Source organism: Nuphar pumila, chromosome 7 (genome assembly GCF_984573655.1).
Source record: "Nuphar pumila chromosome 7, dmNupPumi1.hap1.1, whole genome shotgun sequence".
NCBI classification, from domain to species: domain Eukaryota; kingdom Viridiplantae; phylum Streptophyta; class Magnoliopsida; order Nymphaeales; family Nymphaeaceae; genus Nuphar; species Nuphar pumila.
In genome coordinates this window covers 3,742,707-3,763,140 of record NC_143255.1, presented here as the reverse complement: position 1 = coordinate 3,763,140, position 20,434 = coordinate 3,742,707, and the positions used below count along the sequence as shown (strand labels likewise).

The 20,434-nt window shown below is 38.3% G+C and overlaps 2 protein-coding genes and 1 non-coding gene across 4 annotated transcripts; all 3 read left to right on the top strand.

The window, feature by feature from the left end:
- Nucleotides 1-4,009: 4,009 nt before the first annotated feature.
- On the top strand, nucleotides 4,010-11,698 carry LOC149830898 (putative galacturonosyltransferase 10). Its single transcript, XM_090011910.1, has 2 exons — nucleotides 4,010-4,477; nucleotides 9,851-11,698. The coding sequence occupies exons 1-2, from the start codon at nucleotides 4,340-4,342 to the stop codon at nucleotides 11,303-11,305; spliced, it is 1,593 nt and encodes a 530-aa protein (XP_089868036.1). The 5' UTR covers nucleotides 4,010-4,339; the 3' UTR covers nucleotides 11,306-11,698.
- Nucleotides 11,699-15,168: 3,470 nt separating this feature from the next.
- TRNAD-GUC (transfer RNA aspartic acid (anticodon GUC)) lies at nucleotides 15,169-15,240 on the top strand. The gene has a single exon. It is a non-coding gene; the product is annotated as a tRNA-Asp (tRNA).
- A 2,961-nt stretch (nucleotides 15,241-18,201) lies between these two features.
- FBS2 (F-box family protein) lies at nucleotides 18,202-20,116 on the top strand. Of its 2 annotated transcripts, none has more exons than XM_090011908.1 (5): nucleotides 18,202-18,349; nucleotides 18,857-19,194; nucleotides 19,294-19,368; nucleotides 19,478-19,575; nucleotides 19,709-20,116. In XM_090011908.1, exons 2-5 carry the CDS (start codon nucleotides 18,910-18,912, stop codon nucleotides 19,821-19,823), a joined length of 573 nt encoding a protein of 190 aa, XP_089868034.1. In that variant the 5' UTR covers nucleotides 18,202-18,349; nucleotides 18,857-18,909; the 3' UTR covers nucleotides 19,824-20,116. The 2 variants fall into 2 exon arrangements, with proteins under 2 accessions (XP_089868034.1, XP_089868033.1); XM_090011907.1 differs by having other exon boundaries at nucleotides 19,706-20,116.
- Nucleotides 20,117-20,434: the final 318 nt, after the last annotated feature.

Genomic DNA, 20,434 nt, shown 5'->3' with positions numbered 1-20,434 from the left:
TTATTTGCTTTTGTTTTATCATATGTTTTCAACTAATCACGAAGTAAGTCGGGTAATTTCTCACACTTATAACGTAAATAAAAATAATTGATATTTAGTGATATAGGTCTAACTCTTAACCACAACTCTTATGCTCAGTAATGAGGCTTTTCTCAAGAGTGTTTTTTTAAAGTGCATTTTCTTGCAAAAATCTCAAAAAAAAAAAAACTAGGATGTTTTAAAAAAATTTAAAAATGTAAATAAAAAATAAAAAGGATATGAAACGTACAGCTTTTAACAATATTTATAAATGAAAACATAAAGAAACAATTAATTTTTTAAATAAAAAACAAAAAAAAATATACTTAAAATATCTAAAATAAGATTTTTCAATATCATGATATTATTGGTATATTTTTGTTATAACCACTATTTAAAAATATCGTGATATTTTCTATTTAATGTCAATTGTTAAGGTTTTTTCCTTTTTATTGTCCATTTCTGCCCACTAAGGCTGGTAAACAAGCTGAGCTTGGGCTGTTCGGACTCGGCTCATGAGCTCATCAAGAGCCGAGCCTGAGCTTGCTAGAAGCCGAACATGAGCTTGCTCATTTTTTCAAAAAAAGTATGTTTTAAATATATTTTTTAAAACTTAATATATATATATATATACATATAAAAAATATAATATGCATATTATGTATATAAAAAATATAATTTATACACATATAATATGTAAAACGACCCTATAAGAGCCGAGCCGAGTCCAGCTTCCCATGTTTGTGAGAGGCCAGCTCGTTTACCTAAACGAGCTGTCTCATAGCTCGGTTCAATTTTCGAGTCAAGCCAAGCGATGAGCTGCATTTGAGGACCCTTTTCACAGGTAAATAGGCTCACTCTCATGCTCAACGTGAGAGCCATGGATCTCTTATTTATTATTTATAATGATTACAAGATAGCATTAGAGGAGTCTTCAGGATCACACAATTTATCAGGAAGGAGTCTTCTTCTTGACTCTCATCTTTAGACTCTCTAATCATACAAGACTTCTCTTTACAATGAGATTCCTTAATTATAGACTTATCATCCTCTTGGGTTCCTAGATAGAGTCCTGTACTGTTGATTTGGACTGTTCTAAATAGCTGATCCTTCTGAGTGAGTCCTGCTTCAGCAGACTTTTCGTCATCCTTTTGTGAGAGTCTTGATCCATCATGTATCTTGAGTCCGGGTCCATCATTATCTCCTCCTGGTCCATCTTTCTGAGAGAGTTCCGGTTCATTATGTATCTTAACAATTTCATCATCTCCAACTCGAACGCTATTGCAAATTTCAAGTATGACGGTAAAAATTTCACTCGCGCAAGGCACTGATTTTCACCACTTTCCAAAGAGCTTTCAATATTGCCCGTAGCTTCCGTAGATACGTAGCTTCTATGTCGGAAACTTCCCAGCAAAGTAGTTATTGATTTGTCTGCATATGTCCTTGTCGGTGATCCGATCTGAACTACTCAGAGCTCTACTGGAAATTGTGCGAGCATATTTTCATAGCCACATACTCAAACTCCAAAGGATCCCACGGTAACTCATATATGGTTTGACCAAATCTAACCCATGATCAAAATATATATATATATATATATGTATATATAAGAGAGAATGAAGATTGTGTTGACCCTTTTTCATCAGGTCACATAAGTATCTTCTAAAAATTATACTTTTAAATATTTTTTGCTTGATTTGAGCGATGAGGCGAAGCGAGGCATTGAGCCTGCTCTTCGCCTCTGCTCACTCTCAAGTATCCGTGGTATATCTAAAATATCGAAAAAATATGTGGCATTTTTGTAGGGATGTTAATGGATTGAATTTAATGTGTATTTAATGCTCATAATCAGATTTCTTTTTTTATATTTACCTTAGGCGCATCACTGCAACGCCTCATTACCTTGAGCGTGTGCTTCGCCTCTGAGACGTACGCTTCAGGTACCGAGGCGTACGCCTCTCACAACACTGATTAGATGTGTTTTTTAGTACTTATTTATTTATAAACAAATTTTCTTTCAAATTGATTTGATAAAAAAATATAAATATTTAATCATCAAATTTTAATATAATATCTACAATTGATTTTTTTACCTTTTAAAATACGCATCTGGGTAGGGATGGCAGTGTACCAAGGTGGGGGCAGGGGACACGGTTCATCTCAAAAAAATTTCCTCCACCCCTGCACGGGTTTCGATTTTAACCTCCATCTCCAATTCATTCCCGGTTTCATGTCCTCCATCTTCGGTCCAAATGAGGTGAGGCAGGATTTTCTCGGTCCTTCCACCGCTGCCGCCTTCCGCCATTAGAGAAAGGAGAGAAGAGAAATGAGAACTCACTCGATTCATTAGAAAAAAAAGAGGAGATATTCGAGAAAGGGTTTTAGGTTAAGGTTAGAAATATATATAAGATTTTATAATATGTATAAAGGTATAATAACAATTTTTTTTAATGAAGATTGAGCATGGGGCGAGGCTGTGCAGGGGCAAGAGTAAGTCCATCCCCATACGGGTTAGGTTATGATTTTAACCCCCATCCTTGGTTCATTTCTCATTTTATGTCAGATATCCCACTGCCATCCCTACATCTGGGCATAAAAAATCTTAACCAAATACATGTTTTCTATTGAGTAGACAATGATAAACACATTCAACGGTTCAAATCAAGCAAAAATACTCAGACAGAAAGAATTTTAGAGGGTCTTAATGTGACATAATGAGAAAAGTTGCAGAAATGAACTCTTGGATCATATTTTTTCAGCATAGTGCATTGATTTTTCAATTACTGCAAAATCTTATATTCACGTTGGAATAACATGTTCTGAGCACTGATTTCCACTGCCCCAAATCTGTAGATCATACCTGGAGGGTTAGATCCCTCACCTTCATTGTTAGCAGTTTTGCTTACGTATTAAATGAATTTTCTTTATTCTCAAAAAAAATAAATCTTTGTCAACCCTAGTAAGTCCAAGTTCTTTTGCTTAACTTGTCAGGTCCTCGTTGGCACTTTTTCGGGTGTTGTTTAACAGACCTACTTGGATCCGAACCGAGTCCAACCCGTTTATAGCTAGAGCATGCTGGAGGCTATGACTGCCAACAAGAGTGTAACGTGTGTCCAAGGGCTTGATGGTCAAATACTCGACCCGATCACCTGTTCGCTCCCTGTTAATGCCAATTAATAAGAAAAAGAAACCTGCTTATAAAACGTTAAGACATAATTAGAGTTAAGTTTTCATAAATTACTTTATGATTTCTTTTTTTAACGATTTGGTATTTTTACACTCAAGAGGGTTGGATGCAGTCTGAATCTTGATGATCTAAATCCAAATCCAAATTGAAGGTACCAAACCAAATTTGAATCCAAGAAAGTCTAACAATGTAAGCTCTAATCTAATCCCAATGGAAATTGGATTTTATAATATCCATATCCCAAAACAATATGTTTGGACACATTTTCTCCCCTTCTAATTTCTGTAAAAGATTCTGATCCGGACCACCCTTATCTCCCGTAAACTGGTCTGACACGGCAAAACTGTACTGGATCAGATCCAGATCCATCTTGGCTAATGCAAGCAAGGGACCGTTTTGGCCTAGTTCAGCTGTGGCTCATAAACCAAACAGGACCTTAGTGTAGAGTATAAACTAAACAACACCAAGAACAAGAAATGGAATCAACCTTGGACCATAAAAGGACCTTTCAATGAACTGGTTCATAAACATGGAACCGGTTTGGATGTATCGATCCGAACCGAGTAACTTATCGGATCGGATTTGGTTTCGCGCCAAAATTTATCCGAACCATTGCCAGTGTTATAATAACGGAATGAATTTTTCAACGGCGAATGATAAATAAATAAATAATAAACACCATCACTTTGACTCTGTGGTCTGCACTTCTGAATTTGCTAGCGGAAGAAGAATTTCCTAATCGTGGAGACGGAGCAATCTGCACCGTTGGATCTGCTCGCATCATCCGATCGGATCCGAAGAATGTTCTTGAAGAACTCCTCTTTACTTCCGATCTGCCGATTGCGTCGCTCCGATCGATTTCCCGAAGCTTTCTAGGTTTTTTCTCTGAGAACGGTGTTCCGTGAGCTTCTTTTTGCCATAATTTGGGTGGAGTATGGTCTTTGTGGTTCTGTGGTTCGAGGGATGCTTTTGGATCGATGTTTCTTGTAGATCGGAAAGATTCTTGATGATTCTGCCAAAGGATGGGGGATTAGGCGCAAGATTCGGTGGATTAGGGTTTTGGCGGATCGGCAGAACAAATTTGATGCTGGATTTTCTGTAGATCGGTGGGGAATTTTAGGGATTGCTGAGATAATGCGGCGACGGTCGAATCGGCCGGCTCGCCGGAGGTTTTCGGGTGTTGTTTGCGTATTCTTAGCGCTCGTAGCGTTGATGTTCGTCGCGATCTATAGTCATAGTAGGCAGACACGTACACAGACATCGTTCATTCAGGTAATTGTTTTATCCTCGTTACGAGCAGATTCTGTTCTTTAGTTCATTTTTATTGTGAATTGAAGTTCTTTAGGGTTTTTACAGAAGAAAGAGTAGCTTTGGAGCTGATAGATTGCCTGTTCTTGATGACTGGTCCTAGTTAGTGAAACTTTCGTTTGCAAATGTCAATTTGATGGTTTCTATTGGTTAGAATCGTAAATCAGTTTGTTATCACGGATCAGCAAACGTTCTTTTTCTCTTTGAATGGTTTTCAGTCATTTCTTTCCTTTTTAAATTTGAGATGCTTTCTTAACGATGTAAGCTCCAATTCAGAGTGAGATTTGTGTTGAAAATGTGATGTGATAGTTTGCGGTTGTTACTCATAGCTGGCCTTGCTGAACTAGTTAGAGATGATCCAGGGTTTATGTGAATGTGATCTGTTTCAAGGGTTGGGTTTCATTTCCCTAAATTTTGAATGAACTATGGTTATATGAACTCGTCATTCATATAAGTACATCTTCATTGTGCATGCATCTTCAACCCACCATCCTTCATCGCACAAGGGTTGGGTTTCATTTGGATCCGGTTGAAGGTACCCATCCAAATTTGAATTGCACAAAAGTGTAACAATGTAAGCTTTAATCTGATCCAAATGGAAATTTGCATTTTATAATATCCGTATTCGAAACTAATGTGTTGGATGCGAATTGTAGATCTGACCAAATCCGGTCTATTTTAGCCTCTTCTCAAGGCTGTAGATGACTCTAATCTGGATCTGACCCGAGTGCCCATACACTGATCCAGCATTGAGAAACTGGACTGGATCCAGATCCAGGGTTTACGTGAATATGATCTGTTTCAAGGGAGGATTTTGGGGCCACTCATTTATGTTTATGAAATAATGCATATTGATACATTGGTAGTGGGAACCTGGTCTCTTGGAGTCACCTCGGTTGGTGCCTTGTGAGTTGTGGACCGACTTTTATTTTGTTGATTTTTGCCACTTGACATGGTATTGGTGATGCTAAGGACCAACATTGTTGGAAAATGTTAAAAACTCTAGAAATGAGTGGTTTTTGCCTTTTGGAGTGACATTGATCATCAATGTTCTTGAGGAAATCAATTTTGTGGATCTGGGCAGTGCAGAGGGTATTGATGTTTCTAACTTGTAAGGAAAGAACATTGGGTGCATAAAGATTTCATAATGAATCTCTTTGTCAGTACTAAAGCTAAAACAAAAAAGAGACATTCTTAACTTATTTGCTGATTGGATCTTGCTCAATTAAATGTGGAGAATTGAGTCTGTATTCCATTCCCAAGGACTGAAAGAAACAAGTTTTCAGGAATTGTACTGATAAAATCAGAAAAAACATGCACTTTTTTTGCTTTTATATCATCAAGCTTGGAATGTACCGCATGGGGATCACAGGCACATGATGCAGATGTGGTAGTACATATTGGGAGGGGCAGAACCTGTTTCATTTTTCCTTTTTCATACCACAATTGGTGGTTCAAGGGAGGAGGCTTGCAACATCAAGAAACTTTTGCCACACCGTGTGAAATGAGTTCTGAAAGAATGTGGCTAATGCTAGGGAAATTTGTGCAGGCAATATTCTACATCAAAAGTCAATCTTGGTTGAGATGATAAATTAGTTCATCAGAGATAGTCACTATGGTGAACTCTTTTCACAGGCTAATATATATATATATATATATATATATATATTGCATACTTATGTTGGCTGGATTTATTATGTGCAGTGTCAAAACTTGAAGGAATGTTTCTTACTTGGAAATTCCAATATACAGAGTGTATGCATGCTAAGAATAACCCTTATGCAACTACAATGTTTAACCATGTGAAGAACTTGTAAGCTTACCCATAGAGATGTCAGTGGTAGAGGTTGGTAAGATATCTGACCTGACAAAATTCATTTGGTTCGATATGGTAAGACCAAGGTTGCCAGACTAAGAAGCGGAAGCGAGAAACGATACAGGAAGCAGAAGCGAGAAGCGATGCATTTTAAAATGTATAGGAAGCGGGAAGCGAGGAATAAAAAAAATAATATAAGAATTGAATGAGAATAGAAATGGAACACAAATAAAAACTAAAATAACAGTGACTTCTTAAATTTCATGATTTTTTAGTGTAAGAATTAAATTTTTAACAAAATCTAAAAATGATCACCGCCAATTTAGAGAAAGCACATGGAAGTAAGTTTGAAGCGTGAGAAGAAACACATAAAAAACGTGAAAAGTAGAGTGAGAAAATGTATAAGAAAAATAAATGAAGTGTTTGGAAAGCATAGGAGAAGTGTGGGAGAATCGAGATTCCCATCAAGTTTTGGAAGGGAGGAGTATCACGCTTCTGAAACGAGTTTCCAGGAAGTGGGCTTCCCGACTATCTAAGAAGCTTTCGATAAGGCTGGGTAAGCCCCTTCAGCATCTAATGGTATACATTTTTTTGTTATTTCTTGTTCTGGTTTTGGGTTTTTTAAACCAAATCAACATACACTCTCTTTCATCTAAGAAATATTGATTGAATCATCGATTCAATAAAATTCAGAGTGTTGAATGTGCAAGTGGGTCAATGAATTTGGTGGATAAAGATTATCTTATCATAATGAATAATATATGGTTGACTTGGAACAATAAAATAAAGTTTGAAAAAATACCAAAAAATCCGACTTTGTTACAGATTCCAAAGCAGATTAGGACATCATACATGAAATTTAGATTCAACAGATGAAGATAGCTAATTGTAGTTGGATTTGGCAAGGATTTCTTGACCTTGATTTTAAGCTTTGAATATGTACTCATATATATTGATTGTTTATATAGTCTAATTAATTCTGGACCACTTACATCCCTAAGCATTCATGAAATGGTCTTTATAACTATTGCAAGCACTACTGGACTGACTGGGGATTTGGTTGGGCCAACTCCGTAGGGTGTGTGTGTGTATATATATATATATATATATCGCCATTACCTACAAATGAGTTTTCTTTTTCATTTTTTAAAATTCTTTTATTGTTTTCCATGAAACTAACCTTACAGATATGATCTACATGTTTAGGTTAGTGGAAAGCGACTCTTAGATCGTCTGATTATGGCATGTAGACGTGATTTTATGAACCCTGAAAAATCAACAGCCTACAATGTGTGATACTTTCTCCGCTCATAAAATTGTGTTTTTTCGTAAAAAAACACATGATCCAAAGGCTGGTTCCTAGCATTTGGACCATGCTGAATCTATGTCACAGGGATTCGGCTAGCAGGGTGCGCACCCGCGTCGATGTGACTCGACGCGGGTGCGGGTGCGGCACCGGGTGCGGTCAACCCGATCCTGGGTGCGTTGACCGCACCCAGGGTCATTTCGGTCCATTTTTGTTTGGATTTTTTTAAAAAAAAAAAATTTGCCTACGAAATGGGTTACAAAATTAAAAAAAACAAATTTCTGGACAGCTGCTGCTCTTGTTTTATAAAGGGGCACTTGTGTCCACAACATCTGACGAGCTTTGTTGGCATCCCATGCTATTCCTGCCTCCAAACAATTAATTCACAGCGTTGGAAAACATACTGTTAACTTGGGAATGATGATCCATCTTCCTCAAAAATTAAAACCAAAATTCAAGAGCCTTTTGAAGTCTTTATGCTTCAACCAACCAAATCCTTTTTCGTCAAGGATTTTCTCTCTCCATAATAAATGATAATGGTGGTGGTAGAGTAGAGCCTTGGTGGCTATTAGTATTCACTTTTCTCCTGACGAGATGGGTGCTCTAGCCGTAGCTGTCATTTGTGTGCAACTGTATATAAAATGAAATTTGAAGAACCCTAGGCAGTGGCGCTGTAGGCCTCGTGAAGACTCTCTCTCCAACAAACCACGTCAAACCTTTCGCTTATATTTTTTTTCGTGAAGACCAGGGAGTTTCAGACATGATTGAATCATGACAGTCAGCAGAACGCAGCAGGCTGGGTCGATCAGATTGCCAATCCTTTCGGTTCATCAATTTTGTCCCGTTGAGCTAAAATACACAACAAGCAGAACGTGGGTAACTAGTCTTCAAACAAACACACCAGCAAAAAAAATTGAACCCCGACCCGTGCCGGGGGAGCCCCCGACCCCCTTCTATATATATTTACATTTTTGCCCCTGCCGCACCCCCGCACCCGCACCCGCACCCGCACCCATGTGACATAGTGCTGAATCTATCCATGAGGTCGGATTTGGCCAACACGACCAGCACATATGATTTCCAGCTCATTCGGACAGTCAGGCCAACATTAGCAAATGTTGTCCCATATATATGTTACATACTTATATTGTGTATTGTATAACCAACTCAGCCAAGGCAACCTGTGATTCCATTGGGTTGTGTGATTTCTGTGTCATTCAATGGGTTGACGTAGTGAATGGCTGATCCAGGTTAACTACATTGAGTTTATTAGTCAACCCAATGGGTTTTTAGACATTAAATTGTGAGAATCGTGGTTAATAGAAGCTCCTTAAGGCCTACAAAATGGCCTTTTTGGTGAGCCCCTTGTTGGGGGCATTGTACTTCTCCTTTAAAAATTGGTCTTCACCTACAAAACCTGCATATGTAAGTTTTCTTGTCTTTTTTTTTCAAATATTGAAGCGGAAAAGAAGCATTCAAACATTTGTGTTAATTATTTTCCAATCTCATTTCTGCCATTGCTTCCCTAACACTTCCTAAGTGCTTCATGCATTGGTTTTCTTTTCTGACTTCACACATTGCTTCTTGCACTCCCTTCTTCATCTTGGAACTATTGTGAGAACCAAAGGAAAAGGACAATTCCCTGTTAAGAGATGATGTAGTTGTATAAATGGGTACATGTTTTTTAAGTTAAAAGAGGGCTTTCATGTAGTATGTCTTGATGGTGACGATTTTGAGTAAAGGGCATTCTTGCAATTGTATGATATGTCATTAAGATATGGATCATCTAGGTAATGCTCGTTTTCTTGCCATTGGTTTCTCATCACTACAGGGCATGGATTCCTAGAGAAAATGTTTGCAAACCTTAAATAAAGAATTCCCAAGACACTATATTTTCCCATTATTTGTGCCACAGTATCTTAATCATATGCCTCATTTCTTGGGAGGTGTTTGTAAAATTTTTTTACTTTGGAATAAAGTGAGTTTTATCATGGATTTTTTGTTTGTGCTGGGTTTGTCTAGGCACTTGTAGATTTTGCACCTTAGCAGATGGTATATTCATTTTTTTATGGTGGTATCTTTGGCTTGAACGGATTCTAGGAACTCATTATTATTCTATGCCACTGTATATTGGCTATAAGTTTGCAAGGTGCATCTGAATCCTTTTACCCCTAGTTTGAAGCTCATATATCATTTTATCTTGTCATGGATTCAGAAATCTCGTAGACACAGTAGCCTTGCAGAAGGATATAATGTCACAGAAGAAATTGTAGGACCCTATTCAGTCTCTCGACAACTAAATGACCAAATTGCACTTGCAAAATCTTTGATAGCCATCGCCAAAGAAAGCAATAACCTCCAATTTGCCTGGGAACTCAGTGCTCAGATCCGTGTCTCTCAGCTGCTCCTTTCCAACTCGGCAACAAACCAAGCATTTGTAGTGCCTGCAGAAGTGGAAACAGCTATTCGTGACATGTCTTTGTTGATCCACCAAGCGAAACAGCTTCGCTATGACAGTGCAACCACAATCATGAAGTTGAAAGCTCAGATCCAGGACTACAGAGAACAGGTGAGAATTCTCACTGAGAAGAATACAAAGTCCGGTCAGCAAGCAGCGGAGGCAGTTCCAAAGGGGCTCTACTGCCTGGGCGTCATGCTTACGATAGATTGGTTCCAAAACTCGAATTTCAAGAGGACAATCGTAGAGAAGAGAAGAATTGCGGAGAAGCTCAATGACAATAGTCTTTATCACTTCTGCATCTTCTCCGATAATCTCTTGGGAACATCTGTGGTTGTCAATTCCACTTCAATGAATGCCAAGCACCCTGAACTGCTTGTGTTCCACCTTGTGACTGACCAAGTAAACTATGCTGCCATGAAATCCTGGTTCTCCATGAACAATTTCATGGGGGTAACAGTTGATGTGCAGAAACTAGAAGATTTCACATGGCTCAATGCATCTTATGCTCCTGTATTAAAGCAACTCCAAGACTCAGAGACCCAGAAATACTACTTTTCTGGCAAGGCCAACGTGAGGAGGACTGAGATAAAATTCCAAAATCCAAAGTACTTATCGATGCTCAACCACCTTCGGTTCTACATCCCTGAATTCTTACCACAGTTGAAAAAAGTAGTATTTCTTGATGATGATGTGGTAGTGCAGAAAGATCTGACACCGCTGTTCTCAATTGATCTTCATGGCAACGTGAACGGGGCCGTTGAGACCTGCATGGAGACTTTCCATAGATTCCATACATATCTAAACTTCTCTCATCCACTGATCCGGGCACACTTTGATCCAGATGCATGCGGGTGGGCATTTGGGATGAATGTGTTTGACTTGGTGGAGTGGAGGAAGCGAAATGTCACAGGGATCTACCACTACTGGCAGGAGCGAAATGTCGATCACACCCTGTGGAAACTTGGTACCTTGCCACCAGGTTTGCTGTCCTTTAACGGGTTGACGGAGGTGTTGGATCCAAAGTGGCACGTGCTAGGTTTAGGTTACGATGAGTCCAAAGATTTAAAGGCGTTCAAAGATGGTGCTGTTGTGCATTACAATGGAAACAAGAAACCATGGATGAAGATTGCCATTGAGAAATACAAGGGCATTTGGGAAAAGTATGTAGATTATTCACATCCATTCTTGCAGCAATGCAACGTGCATTGACAGAACTAAGTCAGATTACTCCGGTGTAGCGAATGTTGATGGTGCTGGTGGTCAAGAGATGCTGGCATTGCATGTGAGTTTCAAGGAGAGATCTAAGTGGTGGCACTGAGGTAAGGTGATTGGCATTTCGCTGTTGGTTTTTTGGCTATAATTTTTAGATTTACTGAATTAGGAATTTACTTTTAGTTCTGTTACTATTTCCTCTCTAGATGTGAATTTTGGTGAGGTTTTAGGAAATTCTTTACGATGCAACAAGTTGCGGAAACTAGGAGATAAAAGTAGAATAGTGGAGTGGTTTCCATATAAATTCAGATATTAATCCATAAACACTGAAAAGACTTGGCTTACATGCTTCTTTGATTTCAGACTATTGTTTCCTTCAAGTTTTGAAGTTGAGTTTGCATGATTCGTTTACAACCATCAAGCTTGGTAACATGAGCTACGTTTGAAGTAGTTTTAACTTTTAGACATCATTGAGAAACTGAAATCTTTGCATTAAAATCATGATAAGTTCATTGACTGTAATTCACAATAAAACCGTGACAAATCCAAGGTCTGACCTATTTTTCTTTCCAGTTTTGAGGATTGGAAGCCCAACTTCGTGTTCATCTTTTTCAACCAGCCTTGATATATTGGGTTATATAGCACTGTATTTATATGTGATAGAAAAATAACACAAATATCCGTATGAGGGAAATCTGAGCGAGAGAAAATCTTGTGAAAAATGTAAACTTTTTGTTTCGTGATATATTTTAGGGAAATATCAGCATATAAAACAAATAAAATGTATAAGAACATGTAAAACACTGTGAAGGACGTAAATGCATAAAAAATATGAAATGGTGTTTTCATCATATGTTGATATCATGATAAAATCGCATGGAATTAAAAATCCATAAAAATATGCAAAAGCATAAATTAAATTTGAGAGCATAAAAGATACGAAGTGTGTCTCATCGTATTGACATCATGGTGAAATTGCAATATTTTCAAAACTGAAAATGACCGTATTGTGTGGCAAAAATGATGTGTTTTCAAAAAAATGCCTTGCAATTTACTAAATCTATCAAATGGACAATACCGCAGGTTCTCAATTTTTGCTGGACGCTTTTAATTCTTGCAAATGTGAATTTTCGATTTTCGCATGTCATGATGTTAAAATAATACACCCATGCAACTCGTCAACAAAATCGCATCAAAGGTTGCAATATTAAAAACAAATCGTGAAATTACAAAAATTTGCAAAACTCGGGACAAGTTTCATGCAATCACATGCGAAAATCATAAAATTTGAGGAAGTCTGATAATTGTAAAATTGTGGGCGTTTAAGTATTGCAAAAGTCTTTACTTTGCGAAATTTTGAACTGAGTATCGCAGCATGAAGTATTGTGAAATTTTGAAATATTTGCGAAAGTTTGATAATTTGAAAATAACTTTAAGTGTTGCAAAAGTCTGTAATTTGTGAAATTTTGAAAGAATATTGCAAATTTTACAAAAAAAAATATTGAAAGTCCGATATTGCAAAATTTTGAATTTGCATCACCGTGATTTTTCTTTTTTTTTTTTTGCAAAATTCTTTCTCACATAAATGATGTTTTGTTTCTCAGCCCCTTTTTTTCATTCAAATGCCCTATTTTCGCAACCTTAGGGTTCTTTGCTAAAATCCCTCATCGATGGGTTCACCAACGATAAAAAAACACCGAATATTTGTGGATTTTTTTTTTAGAGAATGGCTAAAATTCAAGCTTTTTTTATCATCGGTAAACTGTTGCTGATGAACATGAGGGATTTTTGCAAAGTTGCCGCCCATCGAAATATTCACTTGAACGTAGTCATTGTTGGATGTTGAAAATATCATGGTAAATTGAAATATCAATAGTAATTGTTACAAAGTGTGAGGTTATGGTTGCTGGCATAGATGTCATAATGTAAGCAAGATATTAGTTCCTTGTAAATTAGCCTTCTTGGTCAAGGACATCGTTTGTCCTTGATGTCGCCACTGTCATGTAAAGATAGGAAATTTACAAATGTTTACATGTATTGTAGCAGAGCGCTTTGGTCTCATTTTTTGTAAATCAAAAGCGTAGGAAAGCAGCTCATGATGGGTGAAAAGAACGCCCATTGTGGATGCTGCCATGCCTTTCCTCCTGAGAAAGTGTTTTCCCACATGAGAGAGAGAGAGAGAGAGAGAGAGAGAGAGAGAGAGAGAGAGAGAGAGAGAGAGAGAGAGAGTTTAATGCAAAATACATGCTAATATAAGAGTAGAATCGAGTTTTTCAGGGCATTTGTTGTGTTTAAGCGTGTGAAAAAAAAAAAACAAGAAAAGTTAAGTGAGAGAACATATAACAAGAATGGATAAAGCCTGTGAAAAGCATAGAGAAGCGTGGGAGAATCAAGATTCTCATCAAGTTTTCTGAGAAGTGGGCTTCCTACCTATTTAAGAAGCTTTCAATAACTCTGGTACATATAGCTTCTTGAACAATAATATTTGCATTTTAAATTCATTGTTTCCTGAGGGATGGATGGATTAGACTTCTGGATGTTGCCGAGGCCCCTGAGGAGTGCATATCTACAACTGCCCCCGGCAATTAGTTCAAAAATGATAAAATTGCCAAACTCACTGTTATCAACTAACATTTTCGATGCAATCCATGCAATATAGGTACTTGCACATCACTTTTTACTAGGAATATACCTTAGGGCATGTTTGTTTCAGGCAATTTTAATTTGTATGAAAGCGCCACTCTGGTACTGCCTTTCCGTGAAACAAACACCCAAGCAATTCCGCTGGAAAAGTCCATGCTGGCAAGATTATCCCTTGCATTTCCCACCTCCTTCCTCATTTCACATGAAAGTCCCTTGACGCCTCTCTTCATGATAATGGATTTTAATGGGAAAGCCATGCTGGCAAGACCTTAAAATATTGTGCGCTTTCTCATGAAAGGATGATCTCTTCCATGGGAAGGAAATGAACGGTCAGTGTGTAATCAAAACAGATAGGAAACATGGCTGACCATTAGCCTCAGCTGCAGTTTGTGGAATATAGCAAAATAGTTACATGTCAACCGAATGATCCAAAAAAATTGAAATCATGAGACTTTGTGAAACTAGAACTAGGATGGTCATGGACCGAATAGCAGCCTCCTTCATGCCCATTCCAAAGGATGGAGAACCTCATAGGCTCATAGTATTCCTAGAGGAAGTGGATTAGCTATGGGGGTTGTCAAAGCAATGCCCCGTTTGACATGGAACATGATTTGGACCACATATTTACAATGGATCTTGATTTGGGTTCGAATGATACCTCTATTTAGGGCATTACTATGGTTTGGGGTAGCAACTTAAATCTATCGTTTGCCAATCCCATATTGGATCCAACTAGACACTAGCTGGTAGGATATAGTACAATAAGTTTAGCATCTGGATCCAATGAAACACCAAAAATTCAAATCCAATTAGGTTGCTTGACATGCAAATCTAGATGAATAAGGGCAATGATCCAAACGGATCTAAATGCAGTTAAGGGTCTCCTACTATTGGTCGAAGTCTGTACGAATAAATATTGGATCATGATTAGGTTAGTATGGTTAAGCATAGAACAGATACAAATCCATCTGTTTGCATCCCAGTCAAACTCATTCTTGTCTTATTTTACTCGGGTTTGGTATACCCACTACCATAGAGGCTCCGACCCTAACTAGATCTGGAATGCCACTATGATACTGAGTCAGATCTGTATCTGGACCCACTCGCATAAAATAAACGTGTTCCATTTCCAATGAAGTGACCTCTCAAGTGAATTTGCAAAGAAATTGGGTGCCAGAGTTTATAAGTATATATCTGGATATTTCCAAACAACATCGGTCGTTGTAGTATAGTGGTGAGTATTCCCGCCTGTCACGCGGGTGACCCGGGTTCGATCCCCGGCAACGGCGATCGTTTTGTATTTTTTATTCTTCCCAGTTTTGTTCTGTGGCTGTGTAGGCTTATCACATAGAGTAGGACGTGTATGCTTTACCCGTTCTCGAGTTTGACTGCAGTTTTGGGGGGGTTGAATCTTCGTCCGCGGGCCACACAGAGTGCGGACGCTGATTTGGCGTGTCTCGCGAATGCGGAAACAGCATCCGCCGCTGTTCCATGCTTTTTATGGCACTTGGATGCTGTAGGATAGCAAATCCTGGAACGGAGTGTTTGAATCCTTGTCTTCGGGACTCACCCAGTGCAAAAGCTAATTTGACGTATCTCGCAAATGCGGAAACAGCGTCCGCCGTTGTTCTGTAACCGCCCATACACACAGAATAGTGATGGACGGACAGAAATAGACAATAAAAAAAAATTTTCAGGCAAGTGAATGCGGTAAGACAGTGCATCTTGGAACATCTGTGGACAGTACAGGACAGGAGGACAAAATAATGAACATTGCCATGTTTTGGTTTTTTCATTATTCAACCATGAAATATTCACATGTAAGAATCCCGATGAAGCTACTTGATTAAAAATATCACCTATTCTTAGCATAATGTTGTTGTTGTTGCCATTTTAATCGTTCTTTAATTTTTATACTTTTACATTTTTTTCTAATTATTTTTTTCGACAGAGAAAGCTTAGGTTAGGCAGACCCCTACCCGTTATATACAACCATACCATTTGGGGTTCGAACTTGCAATGTCCCAACCCAACGTGACGTACACTAACTTCTCCTGCCAGACAAGCAAAAACCCATTGTTATGTTTTTTCCAAATTTTTACGAGTATAAATGTACCAAAACTTTTGAATTCCATAGTGATTCAAAAGGCCACTTTTTTGTGGAAGCACAACCCATGCTGTGCTATGATAGACGTGCAAACGGATCGGACATGGGATAACTACTAACAGATCTGAGTATATGTATGTTTTTTTTATGTATTTGTGTATTTATTTTTTAGGCAAGTGTAAGGATAACCTCTGTGGGGTCTGATTCGTTTGAACCATAGACGCTCTTAGTTATGACCCACAAGGGCTGTGCATGTCTGCCTTATGGGTAGGCTTAAGGCATTTAAGTTAAAAGATGTCAAGAATTTGATACCCAGGTTGCACTTTCTTTGTAAAGCAGATCAGGTCATGCTGAACATGAGCGTTTTTGCTCATGCCGACATCGTGGCCGTCTGTTTGCATTTTGGATGAATGCCGCGTCGTTTTGCTTGATTTTTGAGCTTTTTAAAATGCAAATCGAATTGCCACGATGTCGGCATGAGCAAAAACACTCATGTTCAGCATGACCTGATCTGCTTCCCTTTCTTTGCTACCATGCCAAAGCCAACAAGAAACTATCCTTAGAACCAACAGGTCTCTGCTTGTCCAGTATGAGCAGCTAGTGCACGTCACCTTGTATTGGAATGTTGCAAGTTCGAAATCCAATGGTATCGTTGTATAACTGGTAGGGGTTTGCCTAACCCCAGCTTGCCTATATTAAAAAAAAAAGAAGGAAACTATCCTTAGAGGAGAAGGGAGAAATCATGGAGTTTTACATTGCAGGCATTGAAACAAGTTCACGATATGAGCATGACATATCCGAAATTTATATAGATCTTTAAGGTTGGAAGCATAGGTTTTACATGTACCACAGATTTGGATATTTTATAAGCTAGGTGTTGTCAACCCCTAGATTCAGCTGGATGTTGGTGTGCAAATGGAACAGATTTGGTCAGATATCTAATTTCAATTTGATAGTTATGTCACAGGGACACGCCATTTTGGGAGCGTGTCCTTGATGACATGAGCAAACACACCGACATGTGTTATATTATTTTAATTATTTTTAATAATAATTTAATATTTTTTGATATTTTCAATAAAACATGCTATTTTACTATCAAATTATAAAAAAAAAGTTTTTTATTGATTACATTTTTTAAAAACTTACTTGTCCTTGTGTCCTATGTTCCTGAAAATTTTTCAAACTCGCATCACGTGTCCTCTTGTCTGTGAATCTTCGTGACATAGTTTGACACATTATTTTTGGATATGGAGACTAAAAATAAAAATCTTAATTTTTACTCGGGATTTCGTTCATACTTTTTAGTCCATAGTCAGATCAGCATTTTCTGTTGGATCCGTATCCAAATCCTGATGAATTTGATCCATTTGCACATCTTACGTTTGAAACTCTCGTTTCCAACCTTTGTTTCCTGGATCAGACATACCACATAAATTTTGGATCCGTGTTCACATCTGCTACATCTAACCTAGAAACATCTGATTTAATTCGGGTCGATGCCAAGACTCAACATTGACCCGAAAGATTAATTTCCATTTTTTTTTAAACTTCAAAAAAGAAAAAAATCACTTGTCCACTCACCACCGACCCCACCGACTTGATTCGACGTGGCAATCGGATCCCGGAAGTGAATCAACCACTGTCCATACGCCACGTGGCACCGCCATCAACCCCCATACTCCAACGGCTAGTTTTCACCGAAGACGCCCCAAATGGCTGACCCGCCCGCCTTTCATTTTGACCCAATCACCACGCGTAGGAATATGATTGGCTGACATAGTTTGGGCGGGAAACCGTAGAATAGAGCTGGACCCCACCCCAGGGGTTTCCATGAAGTTCCCGAAAATTCTTTTTTATCTTGAGAAGTCCTTAAAAGTTTTATGAATTTCAATATTAAGCCGGAAATGTAATTGCCCTGCCTGTAAATTACCAGACTATATTCCCCAAAATGTCCTTTTATTTTACCATTTTGTTTAGTATATCCAATTAGATTGTGCAACTGGCTGCGTAAATTTGCTCGCCTTGATCTTTTAAGTCATTTACTGGTTTTCCTCTTTTAATGCGTACGCGTTTCGGTTAATTTTACACGGTCCCTGACTGGCTATATAAGAAGGGTGAGGAGGTGGGCGAATTTACCGGCCGGGTAGTGGGTAAGAGTAAAACGTTGGGTAGCGGTTTCAAGGAAGAAGAAGAAAGGTTCTTTTATTGTGGCTTCGAAGAGGGTGAAGAATAGAGAGAAATTGGATCTCTTTGATCTTGAGTTGGAGCTCTTCTTTGTGTAGGTTTTGGTAAGTGTTCTTCTTCTTCTTCTGTTTTGGAGTAAATCTTGAAAATGTTTGAGTTTTTTTGTGTTTTTCTATTGGAAAATCGCATGTTTTTTTTGTTGTGATTGTCCAATAACTTCGTAGTTTTGTTCTAACATCTTTTTTTCTTTCTTTTCTCCATTTTCTTTTGCATTTTGGTGTATGAGTTCCTGAAAATTTTTGGGTGATTATCTCATATTTGGGCATTTTGTAATTGAAATCCCATAAAAAACAAGTTTTTTTCCCTCTTTTTACTCTGGGACGTTAATTTTTTTGTTTTTTTTCTCTTCTCATTATTACAAAACCTTTTTTTCTCTTGTCATTAAGGCATTTTGGTGTTTTCCTTTTCCCCATTCTTCGTTTTCCTTTTTGCAGACGACATTGACTCTTCTATTCGTCTGAATTCACCAGAGAGTTCGTGTTTTGGGGTTTTCTTAGTTCTTACTTCTTAGTTCATTTGAATCCTCATTAAGTCGTGCTCTGTTTTCTCAGGATTTTGAAGTTGGGTCTTTTAAAAAAAAAGGTTTTTTTCTTAGTGGAATAAGATGGCGTTGGGAAGGAGTTGGAGTTTTGCAGAGTATGGACAGAACTACTTGAAACCTTCCTCGTGTTTACCGGAAATCAGTAGCCAGGATGACGGATTAGAGCTGACTAGATGTATGCGAACGATTGGGAGGAAGAGAATTTTGATTCCAAATCGAGCAGACATGTTACCCATTGGATGTCCTTGTGAAATTCGCCCGCTCAAGCGCCTTAATTCGAAGGCATGCGGGGTTTCGGTATACAGTGAGAAAAGCTTGCATCTTGAAGCTCTGCCTACGGACATTTTGGTGGGTTTGGTGTCTCCTTGAGTTCTCTTGCTTGCTTGATTGAGCCTCCTCGGTGTCATGCTTACTCATAGGCAATTTGGTTCTGTTTGCGCCTTTCAGGTGCGGATTCTGTGCGGGGTGGAACATGATGATTTGAATCAGCTATATCTCGTCTCCAAGTCAATCAGAGAAGCAGTAAGAGCCCTCACCAACTATGCATTTCTTAACAAATTTTCAAATTCCTTACTGTTTAGTATTATTTTTTGTTTGAAGTTCTCAAGTTTTTATTGGAATTCATCTGCAGGCTCTGATTGCTAAGGATCGCCATTTTGCATTTAGCACTCCCAAATCAAAACTGTGTCGGGCGCAATTGTTTCTGTCGGATTCTCTAGACTTTCTTGGGTGTGTAATTTGATCCCTGCTCAGATTGTAAAGATGGTTTATATTGGTTTTGAAGTTTTGCTTTTGATTTATTATGTGTAACTGCGCTAAGCATAGCATAGAGTTTAACTTTCTTTTTTTTCTGTTTCAGCAGTAATTCTGCCGAATTAGGTGACGTTTTAACTCCAAATGCTCCGCTTCGACGTAGGTATGGAAAAGCTAGATCAGGCACGAAATTTGCTGAAATTTCAGTGAAGTTGTTCCAGTAGGCTCCCGAGGATTAATGAAGAAATGCTGTTATTGGTTTTGAAGCATCCTTCATCCTATTTTTTTCTATTTTGGTAGCGATATGTAAATAGTAACACGGACACAATGGTGTTGTGTACATCTGTTCCCTTGAATTCTTTAGTCATAAGTAGAGTTGTCCCTCAATGTACCCTGTTGAGGGGGAATGATAAGCATCATGTAATGTAAAATGTAGCTGGAGTAACAGCCTGTAGAAGCTGTTCTCTGCATTCATTAGGGAATAATACATTGAAGGTGCATTTATTTCTGTGTATAATCTGTTTTGTACATCTATCCTGTTACTGGGCAGTTGTCTAATGTTAACACTTGTCCTGTAACTGGTTTATCATCCCCATCCATCGTTTGGTGGCAGTTTTGGTGAACGGATGTGGTAAGTTTTGGGGCTGTGAGATTGAGGGAAGAATCCCACTTCCTGTTTTGGTTTCTGTAGGAACCTCCATGAAGGATCGGGAAACCTCCATAGGGATCATAAGCCTGCCGTACTTATGATCGCTGTTCTGATGGTGTAAACCTGTGGTGCAGCCATTGCCCCCAGAGAACTTGTACACTTTCAATATTGGACTTCGTTGATAAC

Excerpts from the sequence above, each read along its gene's own strand:
- LOC149830898 (XM_090011910.1), top strand. The coding sequence starts at position 4,340 with ATGCGGCGACGGTCGAATCGGCCGGCTCGCCGGAGGTTTTCGGGTGTT. Across the intron at positions 4,478-9,850 it reads CACAGACATCGTTCATTCAG|AAATCTCGTAGACACAGTAG; the intron begins GTAATTGTTTTA and ends TCATGGATTCAG.
- FBS2 (XM_090011907.1), top strand. The coding sequence starts at position 18,910 with ATGGCGTTGGGAAGGAGTTGGAGTTTTGCAGAGTATGGACAGAACTAC. Across the intron at positions 19,369-19,477 it reads CCAAGTCAATCAGAGAAGCA|GCTCTGATTGCTAAGGATCG; the intron begins GTAAGAGCCCTC and ends ATTCATCTGCAG. Across the intron at positions 19,576-19,705 it reads GATTCTCTAGACTTTCTTGG|CAGTAATTCTGCCGAATTAG; the intron begins GTGTGTAATTTG and ends TTTCTGTTTCAG.